Consider the following 12,106-nt stretch of genomic DNA (forward strand, 5'->3'; position numbering starts at 1 on the left):
AAAGCAGCGTTACGATCAGTGATTATTCTTTCAGGCGATCCAAAGGTTTGTTGTTGAATCTTTAGTTTATCCAGTGTTTCTTCTGTCGTCAAAGTCTTAACAGGGTATATCCAGGTGAACTTTGTAAAAGCATCTACGATCGTAAGGATGTACTTGTAGTTCTTATGAGTAGATGTTAAAGGTCCTAAATGGTCTATGTGATATGTTGATAATGGGACATCTCCTTTATCTATTGGGTGAAGGAATCCTTCTTTCTTCCCTTTTTTGTGCGAAACTAGTATGCATTCTACACAGTTATCAATCACTTTCTTTATCTTATCTTGTATCTTTTCTATAAAATATTCTCTGTTAATTAGTTCTTTTGTCTTTGCTACTCCGAAATGTCCTTTTTCATGATTCTTCCGTATAATTTCATTTTGCATCTTCTTTGGCACAACAATCAATTTAGCTCCATTCTTCATTTTGTAAAGTATGTCGTTAGTTAAAATATAATCTTCGTAAGGTTCTTTTCCTAAAATCTTCTTTAACAGGTGGATATGTTCATCTTCATTTTGTGCCTTCTTTAAACGTGCGGTTGTCTCGGTAAGTATTAGACACACAGGATGGCGGCTGAGTGCATCGGCGTGCTTCATTCTCGTTGCTTGTCTGTGTTCAATCTCATAATCGTATTCTTCTAACAGCAACGCCCATCGTGCGACACGCGGAGGTAAGTCTTTTTTCTTTAGAGTCATAGTAAGCGCAGAGCAATCGGTAACTATCTTAAAGTGTATACCTTGTAAGTAGACACGAAACTTTTTAATAGCCTCTGCAATAGCCAGAATCTCCAGATAATAGCTGTGATATTTCTTTTCCGCTGGTGTAGTCTTTTTGCTCATGTAATGAACAGGATGTAACAGATTGTCTTTAGGACTTCGTTGTAAGAGGACAGCTCCGTATCCGTCCGCGCTAGCGTCGGTGTGTACTTCTGTTTCTAGCTCGGGATTGTAAATTTGTAAGACAGGTGAGCTGCAGAGTATGTCCTTGAGTCGCAAAAAAGCCTTTTCACATTCTTCATCAAAGTTAAATATTGCATCTTTTTTCAGTAAATCAGTCATTGGTTTGGCGATCAGGGAATAATTTCTTATAAATTTTCTGAAGTATCCGGTTAACCCTAAAAATGACTGTACGGCTTTGACATTTGCAGGTTTTCTGAATTTTGCTACTGCCTCAATCTTCACTTTAGATGGTCTCACTTCATTTTCTTTTATGATGTAACCTAAGTACTCTATTTCTTTTTTCATGAAGTGGCACTTCTTCCAGTTAAATTTTAAACCAAACTCTTCAGCTCTTCGTAAAACTTTTTCTATTTTGATGAGTCCTTCTTCTTCAGTAGTAGCTGGTAAAATGAAGTCGTCTAAATACGTTAGAACTGTGCCATCAGCAATGAGATCATGGAACACGTCGTTTATAAATCGTTGAAATACCGATGGTGCTGTACAGAGTCCGAAAGGCATTTTCATAAATTCGTACTGGCCTTGTGGTGTAACGAAAGAGGTATACTTTTGACTTTCTTTATGTACATCAACATGCAGAAACCCATTCTTCAAGTCAAGGGATGTAAAAACTTTAGCTTCTTTTAATTTGTCAATCTGGTCTTCGATCAGAGGTAGTGGAAATCTTTCTTTAATTATCTTCTTGTTAAGACTTCGATAATCCATGCAGACTCTACTTGATCCGTCTTTCTTACCAGCCAACACAACAGCACATGCAAAGTCAGATTTACTTGGTTTTATTATTTTATTCTGTAACCATTCCTTGATTTGTGTGTTAACAACTTCTGCTTCCAATGGTGATAAGCGTCGTGGGCTGTGGAATATTGGTGTTTCATCTGTTAATATTATTTTCAGTTTTACATTACTCTTCTTTACTTCATTCGTCGGGTTGTAGTCTTCAATCAACTTCTTAATTCGTTCTGCGTATCGTGAATCTTCAATGTCATAGTCTTCAATAGCACTTGAGGTCTCAATAGAAAGTGCAAAGAGTGGTATCTTCTTCATAAATACACCATCTGTGGTAAAATTGATTTCAAAATCTTTCAAAATCGGATTTCCTATTATTAGTTTTACCGGTATAGTATTTTCTTTAACTATGTGAAATTTGACATCAGCAAAACCTTCATCAATTTGTATTGTAGTGATAAAAGCTCCTTCTGTAAAAATTTGTCTTCCAGCTATACCAGTTAAGCATATCGACGAATCGGCTTCACACTTCTGAACACCTTCTTTAATTCGTTCGAATTCATTTTTTGTGATAAGGTTTACATCGCTTCCAGTATCAATCAAAGACAACATTTCTACTCCGTTAATCTTAACTTTCTTATAAGGCATTTTATCTTCTTTTTGATCCTCCTGAATATTCAAAGTTTTCTTAGGTACTTTAGTGCATTCATTGCCTTTGTGACCAAATTCATTGCATCTGAAACATTTAATGCCCTTGGTACAAGTCGGGGCTTGATGGTCAAGGTCACCACAATTAAAACATCTTTTCACATTTGGGGTCTTCCGATATGGTATGTTTGTCTTGACTGGATTTGAGTTACTACTCGGCTTAGCATTATTTTTTTTTCTGAATTCGCTATAAATGTCTAGCTTCTTACGGAAATCTTTTATGTCGGATGCACCATATAAAATTACTTTATTTGTTTCGGTGTCCCGAATGCCGTCGATTACATATTCTATCAGAGCAGCGTCTTCAATTTTTCCATGTAATGCTATTTCTTTCATTGAGAGGAAGTATTGTTGAAAAGTTTCATCAGTCTTCATTTTACGAGCAGCAAGCGTCTTATGGATCATTGCACTATTTAATTTAGGGCCAAATTCTTCTTTTAGTAATTTCTTTAAGGTTGTATAGTCTTTAATTCTTCCCACAGATCTGAGAAATAATTTTGCAGTACCACCAAGTAGTCTCTTCGCATAGATTAATTTTTCGACCTTCGTCCATTTCATCAGATCAGCAGCGTCTTCAAATTCATCGAGGAATTCAGTTATCGGGTAAGTATCATCCCCAGTAAATATTGTCATAGACTTTTCCAAATCTTTGAAGGAAATATGCACTTCTAACTCTTCATCCACATCATTTTCAGTATAATCTTCAGTGTTATTTTTTTTAGGAGGCATCTTTTTAACTTTAGGTAAGGAAACCCGTCTTCGCTTTGTACAAAAAGATAATTTTCTTGGGCTCATAGAATAATGTAGTCGTCAAATTCGTAATCGTCGTTAGTCTTCAAATCTTTAAAATAACGAAAACATTATTTATTCGCGTCCCGAAGTCTTCAATGAATTATCTTGCCGCATCCCGAAGCATTCGCCTTATCAAAATCTTTCATCAGCGGCCCGCAGCATTCGATACCGATTGAACAAACAAAGGAATCGAGCGAGTGATTTGTATGTCGCGTGGTGCGTATGATTTCTTCTTCCAAACTAGACAATCCACTTCATATTTTAACAATGCGCGATCCCGGACGAGCCCCCAATTAAGTTGTGGGATCGTTATTGAAAAAATACTTCAGTAAACTGCCAAGAAAACACTTTAATCTTATTCAACATATCGTAGCTTCACAAAACATCTTTTCTTAATTAAATCTGACAAATGTCATCTGTCATATAAAATCGTACTTGCTAAAAAACTAAACATGTAAAATAATTGAAATAAAACCTCCTTTTTCCACATATACGTAATATATTCATATCCGATAAAGGTAATAGGATGCAGAAACATTGTCGTTTATGAGAATAGAATGAGTCTTTGAACAAAATCTAACCAAATAGATATACTACTAATGTCGGATGTAGAGGTTAGACATTGGTATGCATTAAAATTACTAAGTTATAATTTGTTTGAATTATATTTGTCTGAGTCTGATTTTTTCCGGTATTATTCTTGACGATAATATTTTTATTTAATTCGAATTGATATAACAAAACGATAAGTTATATTTAACATTGTCTACTGTGATTATAATAATGGCCTTTGAAATTTGATTTTGTGACAAGTTAATAAACCACCGTTAGTTAAAATAACATATATAAGCTACGTGGAAAAATAGTTTCATCTCAATTTTTTAACTCTCGCTTCACGTCGACGTCAATTAGCATATCGTTTGAAGATGTGCTGTTCTCTTGTGAAGCTGATTCCAAAAAGTAATAAGTGCTATATTTCGAGAATGAAATTTACGCTCTACCACTTCATAATTAGGGTTCAATATTTCAAAGTAATGCTTTAAGAATGTGTCACATCGTGGATGAAGAGGCCGAGGCGGTTATGTGGAATCGTGTGCGCGACATATGAGTAATGACAACAAGGCAGTCGCGTTTGTCGTCCGAACCAAACGCTCCCAGATGTGAGTTCGTCTGCGTAACGCACGCCGCACGTCGTACCCGCTGCGGATAGTCAGGAGCTATGAGGTATGCGAGCGACAGATAAATATTCACAGTTCGTAGGAAATATTAACAAAAGCCGCGGCCTAGATTGCCTCGGTAAATTAGAAACGACAAAACGTCAGCGCGCGTCGTCGTGCTATTCATCAAATTGCACCGAAAGATTTATTTATTTCTGCCTGCGCATCAAACTGGCGTAAATGTAGGCTGACAGAGTTCCTTTTGTTTTTTTTTTCTGTTACACTGCCAGCGCAGATATAAATTAGCGGCAGTGGAAAGCGAGTCCGCGCCGCATTAGGGTCAATTAATGTTCAACAAACAAGTTAACAAGTAAAGCGACGTACTACTGACGTCCTATAAGAGTTATGGTATCCGCTCTTAAGTTACTCAACAAAACTTACACAAATATAAAATTAATTACATGTATACATCCTAACATAAATAAGAAAAAAATATGTAACTAGAGTACATTTTAATGTACATTTTTAAATATCATCGAATTGTCTACATGTCTCTAATTATTATATATGTACGTAAAACCAAATCAAATTTAGACTTGCCGTCTGCTATATTTTTTATTTCACGATACACGAAGCGTTAGCGTGTTCGCTCTTTTGTTTATTTCTAGACAACCTAAATAGCTAGCGGAACGATACGTAACCAGTCCCTAAAGCCATCATTTTCTCTGATACAACGACCGCATACGCTTTGCGAGGGGGGATTATATCTCGATTTGCGGTGCTGCGGTCGTCTTTCCACCCTACATATACCCTTTCCTCTTTGACCACTCTCTAAATCTTTTCGCTGCAGCGCTGAACTGGCCGAGCGAAAATAATGCAGACCCGACCACAAATCAAAAGGAAACGTTTTTATATCTTTAATTTCAATTTGTTCGCTAAGAGCCAAATTAAAATAGATTACGTCATTAAGTTAATGGAACTACTTAAATAAGTTACCGGCGGAGCGATGTCATAAAATAAAATTTTCTGCAACGATCTCGGAGTCTCATGTTTTTTAATAAACTTGACTATTAGCGTTAATGTTATAACTTTCATAAGAAGTACTTAAGCACTCAAACCCAAGCTTGTGTTGTTGAACGTATTACTTAAGCAATCAATATAAAAGTTTCGTCAAGAGGATTTGTTAAAGAATTGTTTTATGAAAGAAAAATAAGCTCTCACATTTACTAACCGACTTTTCATAGAAAAATTTAACCTCATCGCTATAAGCCGGGAAGCTCAAACGTATAGGGTACTACAGGTAGTTAATTAAAATTGTTGATAATTGAATTTCTAAGAATGCTCGTCATTATGCCTTCATTTACAGAAAGAGGCTTTCTCCACGTTCCTGGAATATTACCTTAAATATTATAGGATTTTTTTAGTATAAAATTTATTCCAAGAGTAAAAGTTCGATTTTGATTTAGGATCGAAAATGGCAAACTGAACAACCATTAAGGCCAATATATATTCGGTAAACTTACAAAACATAGATTTTGCTCACAAAATTGTTGCCATCTCTATAAAATATTACTCGACAGCAGTAACTTGAGATATCAGATAAAAACAAAATTGCTTTCTGCGCGAATAAGTAGAAACCAATCTGATTTATTACATTTCGAAAACTCCGTGGAGACTCTGTGTCCATACGAAGTCTCTTAGCAACGACTGGCCGGGATTGCTTCTACGTAGAGAATAAAACTAATAAAATAAATATGAAACAATACACTATTAATGCACTCTTAATGATGTCTAGCCGCATTTATCAAACCAAAAAGATTTAAAAAAAAAACATTTTAAAAAGCGACATAGAATATGCATAAGATTTTAAAGAAATTCCTGCACGTTTAATGCAAATGAGTGGCCAGTAACCGATGAATTATTACTTGACTAAGATTAGAGAAGTAAATAGCAGGCATCGATGTATTGTGAAGAATCATTTGTATAACAAAACCGCGGAGTCGCAGTTGTTTCCGGCGATATGCGCGCGAACGCGACCCGGCAAACAATCGCAGTCATAATGACCGTAACGAGTCCACGCCGGTCCCGTTCCCATCTGCATTGTGTGGCCCAGCACAGCGCCACGCGACTGCCTTGAGCCACAACTTCTCGCTAACTTTTCCAAAGAACTTTAATTTACCAACGTCATTAGATGAGGCCATTATCATCAGTCTAGCTCTACCACTCGTCGAAACGCGTAATTATTGTAAAATCTTTCGATTATTAAATTTGGATGCGATAATAACATCTACGTAAAGCTAAAGAATTAGTAAAGGCTTTTACAAAATAATATTTGAATTAATATAATTTAAATAATATTTGTGTGGTTTTTTAAAATACAATATAAATTTTCTATTTAATTACCCCCTTAATTCCAAAAAAGTTTACTAGCCGCAGCGCTTATATTAAACATTACCGAAATATTTACATGAAAAATTTGTTGCGATCTATGTTTTTAAAGACATTGAGAGTAAAAATTCTAGTTTAAAAATTTAAACTAAACGTTATGTTACTTTAGTAACAGTCATTCTTTACTCAATGAACCCGTTTCTCGCTTAATTGGATGGATTGCATAACTTCACATCACATTCGATACAAACACATCATAGCATATATGCATTCGTACTAATCTGTTATGTAAACTATTGTTGAAATCACTAATTAAAGTCATACGTATATCATGTATTTAAATTTTACATTATACTAGAATTCATTTAACGAGTTTAAAATTCAACAAGTTTGAACTGCTATTCTTCGCTTCTTTAAATTTGATTAGGTTCAATATTTCTGTGACATTTCAAATAAGATGTTTATGAGCTCTTGAAAAATGTTTGTCAAATAAATAACTTCAAATTATTTTTTTTTAATTCATTCATTACAAAAAAAAATAGTATTATGTATATAATTTTTTTTTGTCATCTGTACTTTTAGCCATATTTTTAGAGATTGAAGACATTGACCCTCGCATCATGAAACGCATTATAATACGTAAGTTGTTTGTATAGTTAAAGATGAAATAGTACGATAAGCATTAATGCATATCCTATAAATTGGATTCAGTAAAGATCATCCGCAATACACGCCCTGTTTATTTCTGTAATGTAAGTCGGGCAGCGGGGATCTTCGAGTCAGCATGTCAATTGTATGTCACCCGCCAACTCAGTCTGATAATGCAACTCATCCTTTTATCCTCTAAACTCATCCATTATAGAATGGCTTATGTTCAAACCACTGAAATAATCTCTTCTAAATTAACATATATTTTTTGAATTAAATTAATAATAATAATCCCGACTAACTGGACCTGCTTCTATAAAATTATTGGTAAAAATACGATTTTAACGTCAAACCGTTATTATATATCTATATATATAAAAGGAAGTCGTGTTAGTTACACTAGCTGATTAGCTGAAAATTAATGGGGAGTTAGCTTAGAACTAGGAGACGGACATAGGAACTTTTTTTATCTCGTGTGCATTTTGTTTTTCAATCCGCGCGGACGGAGTCGCGGGTAAAAGCTAGTGTTATATAATAACATACAGTCGGGCAATAATAACTTTGTATCGAAGAAGACATTAAAAAAAATCTTTACAAAAGATACGAATTTCAAAAACACGTAATGTCAACTTTACTTACTTTTTAACGGCCGGTGCCTTGGAAAGCTATGTTACGACGAATTTAATACTCGCTCTTTAAAAAAGTAACTAAAAACCGTTTTATGCGAAAAATTTTCACGACGTTAAAGTCCTTATTATTATGAAAATACCTGTTCGTATATTCACCGCAGATTTTATTACTTTCAGAATTAGCGGAACTGTTGCAAGATACAACAATATAACTTAGTGGTACAAAGTTGCACAGTTATGATTGTAAATCCTAATAATCAAATATCTGGCTTAATTTCAATACTAAAATTTAATAATAATTTGGTTTTCCACCTATTATGATTACGAGTATTCCTTGATGGAAAGTTTTTCTTTGCTTTTTTTTTATATATATATTCAATATTAATATTTTTCACATATTTTAATCTGAAGTTTCGTTTTAAAGTTGTTAACGATGAACTACCGTTGATTAATAATATATATATATATATATATATTTTGAGTTATCTAACTAACTTGGATATACGGCATGGGAAATCTGATTTATGTTTGCGTAGATGAGCGGAGATTAAATATTCCGATAAAAGCTTTACTAGACTGTCAATCTTATCAAAAAGAGTTGTGATTGAATTTTCAGGGTAACGTTCTGAAATCCGAAAATACAAGAATATTTTTACGCTAAGATTAGGATAAAGCAACCATTGCTTTGACTCTTATCAACAAAAAATAGTTTGAAACGCGATATTTCACATTATATCTTATCAAATAGCGGCGACAAGTGCAAACATCTAGTACAAACACGTCACTTGCAGACGTAGTCTTACATGAATACAACGATTTTTATTTTAATAAAACTACTCCATACAAGCCTTATTTGATAATAAAAATTTCAAGCGACTTAAAACACTTAGGTAAAGTTTTTATTCTTTTAATAAACCATCACAAAGCGAGTGGAGCGTTCAAGTAGCGCTTGGCAACAAGCCATCAAATGAATAGGTGCTGTAAAAACGACGGCAGTCACCACCATAAGACAAGACTAGCCTGTACTATATTATAATCTATATTTCTGCACAGGCAAATAATGTTGGCTTAATACTTTGTTTGTTTTTGTCTATAATTTAATTGTTGATAAAAAAGAAAATATTTAAGAAAATAACCTTTACTCAATAATCATAGATAAAGTCTATGTTTATCCACTTTTCTTGTGGCAACTTTAGAAAACTGTTTGTAAAAATTTGTATTATGGCAACTTTAGAAAAATTAATGTCAAGTGAGCAGGAAGCATGTGAAAAAGTTTTGCAATATATTAGTTAAATATTAAATAAGTTTTATTTGTCAAAAGTGTATAATATTAACCCAAATAACAAAAATAGTACATGGCGCAGCCGGTAGGAAAAAGATATAATAGCAGAACTAAAACAAAGGCTGACTTTTATGTTGGACAAAATATAATTTTCTTAAAAGATCCCACTATTAACAGATGGACTCAAGGAACTGTACATAAGTCGAATGGTTTAAGATCTTATGATTTAATTGATAACAATGGTTTTAGATATACCAGAACCTCATATCATATTCGACCTTGTTGATCTGCCTGTTCCCCAGTTATTGTTAGTGATTTGGATGTGTGGTTTGAGCAGGTTAATTTAAAATGTTCTATAGCTATGAGATTTATGTTTTTTTTGTTAAAAAAAAAAAAAAAGGCAAAAGTGTGCAAAGTAATAAATGTTATTTAATAGTTTGTTAACCATTTAAATTTTTATTTTTCATTCAATGTGTAACAAGTTAAGTTGTTAAGTCAGAATGTTAGTTATATATAAAAAAAAAAAGTTCTTGTTAATCTTAATTTCATATTATTAGCGTGGGGTAATAGTTGTTTTGAATGTTAAGGTGTTCTAAGTACTATAATTAATTTTATTTAAGTTTCAGTTTGGAAAAGGGAGGGATGTGGCAACTTTAGAAAACTGTTTGTAAAAATTTGTATTGTGGCAACTTTAGAAAAATTAATGTCAAGTGAGCAGGAAGCATGTGAAAAAGTTTTGCAATATATTAGTTAAATATTAAATAAGTTTTATTTGTCAAAAGTGTATAATATTAACCCAAATAACAAAAATAGTACATTTCTCTGAATATATGAAGTCAATAGGAACTTCATCGCCATAACTGGAATCTGGAAACCAATAGATTTTTTACATTTCTACTCAAATAGAACTCGAACCCAAAAACTATTAGTTTACGACGTAGACTATTACCGTTACATGCATCGTATTTATTTCAGTATTAAATGTTCACTGTAAAAATTAGTTATAATTATGATTTTATTATTTAAATGATAATGAATCGTACTAGATGTCTCCAGATGAGCATAAAGTTGGCATAGATATAGCTGATCAAAGGGCAATGTGGGCGCACGACCCAATACCACGGTCGGCACATTACTTGCGCACGCGCACCGGACCTTTTACATGTCACATTCTTAATGTCAGATATATGTCTTGAAAGACATCCGATTAAATTAATGTCGTAAAAAATAAATAATATATTGTAAATTTGAATCTGTTTTCGAAATATAAAAATCGAAGGTTTATTTAACTTTCTTGGATGCTGTGAAATTTTCATTGACTTTGAGAAAACTTTCTATCACTATCTATTTCTGAATAATACTGGTGAAGTTTATTTATGAAGATCACTTAATAGAAGCTATTTTTTCGAAGTCTTTCTTAGGATAGGAATAAAACAATTTTAACGCTTTCTCAGTGTATTTTAAATAATTACAGTTCTTGTTACATGTTAAACTTAATGCCAATTATGTCAGAAAAAATTAACGTAATCGGACCGGTGCGTGTTGTGCGCTACGTACTTAATTTTGAGGTTATGTTGTGATAACTGTTTAGGGTAACAGCCGGTAACGCATCGATGAAACAGAAAATTCCACTGAACATCCGCCGTTGTAAGGACGATTTTCCCTCGAAGCCTGAATGTGAGCATGCCGAGAGCGGCAAGGGAAGTTGCGCGCGCACCCGGCATGGCTGCCGTCGCACACCTGACTTACCGATACATATAGACATCTTAACTGAATTACACCAGTTATCATGAAAATAAATCACGTTTCAGACTCCGTACGCACCTACAAAGGCGATGTCTTCAAGTGCGCGAAGAGAATCCCCCGAAAACATCAATGTCGAGATTTGCCTAATCAGCTGATTACCAAACTTTCGCGATGTTTATGTCGCATATTTGGGAGTTTTATCACAGAAAACTGTAACGAATCGTGTCGCCTGTGTAAAGTTTGGCAAGGAAAATAACGAGAAGAAAACGGAGAGGGTGAAGGTCGACGCCGACGGCCGCCGGCGAGTGCATCGGATGCACTTCCGGCACGGCGTGGGCGGAGTACGAAGTGCGTACCTGGACTAGTCTGCCAGCTGAGGCCCCCGACGAACATCTTCCTGCAACACAAACATCACCATTAGACACGGAAGTGCACTCGCAACGGGGGCGGCCCGGCGGGCAGACGTACCCCGGATCGTTGGGCACCTCGGCGGGGCTGTGGGTGACATCCTGGCTCTGGGTTTCCATGGGCTCGAGCGCCGGCGGCGTGGGGCGGGCCTTCGGGCGCACTACGACTACGAGCGAGCGACGACGCGGCGGGGACGATTCCCGAAGTCGCTCGGCTGCACTACCGACTACCGGCACGAGACTGCCGCGCTGGGCGCACCCCTCCACGCAGCGCCGCCCGCCGCCCCGCGCACTCCTCGCCGCCGCCCGCGCCGCCCCGCTCACCGCCCGCACCGCGCCGCGCCGCATCGATTCATTCACTACGTACACAATTATTCATACTCTCGGCACGATGGATGCGAGGAGCGGCGCGCTCGGCACCACCACGTGAGCGCGCGGCACGTGCTCGCGCCCGCCGTCCGCCCCCGACCCGGGCCCTCCATCCCCGCGCCCGCCTCGCGAGCACGCCCACCGTGCATCCACGCGGGCCGCCACCCCCCCTTATGTACAACTTTCCGAAATTTTTCTTCGAAAAAAACAAATACTTTTAATTAACAGATCGAATTCGGAGAATCACAACTATTTAGATTCC

The 12,106-nt window shown here is 35.9% G+C and overlaps 1 protein-coding gene across 2 annotated transcripts in view; it reads right to left on the reverse strand.

The window, feature by feature from the left end:
* The window catches only part of LOC106718514 (RNA-binding protein Musashi homolog Rbp6), a 400,846-nt gene extending 389,087 nt beyond the window's left edge, over positions 1–11,759 (reverse strand). For both annotated transcript variants that reach the window (XM_014512607.2, XM_014512608.2), the window contains exons 1-2: positions 11,537–11,759; positions 11,425–11,465 (exon numbers count right to left, since the gene is read on the reverse strand). In XM_014512607.2, the coding sequence (XP_014368093.1) occupies positions 11,425–11,465; positions 11,537–11,595 (100 nt within the window). In that variant the 5' untranslated portion in view covers positions 11,596–11,759. The remainder of the gene's footprint in view (positions 1–11,424; positions 11,466–11,536) is intronic.
* Positions 11,760–12,106: the final 347 nt, after the last annotated feature.

The sequence above is a fragment of the Papilio machaon genome, chromosome 4, assembly GCF_912999745.1.
Source record: "Papilio machaon chromosome 4, ilPapMach1.1, whole genome shotgun sequence".
NCBI lineage: Eukaryota > Metazoa > Arthropoda > Insecta > Lepidoptera > Papilionidae > Papilio > Papilio machaon.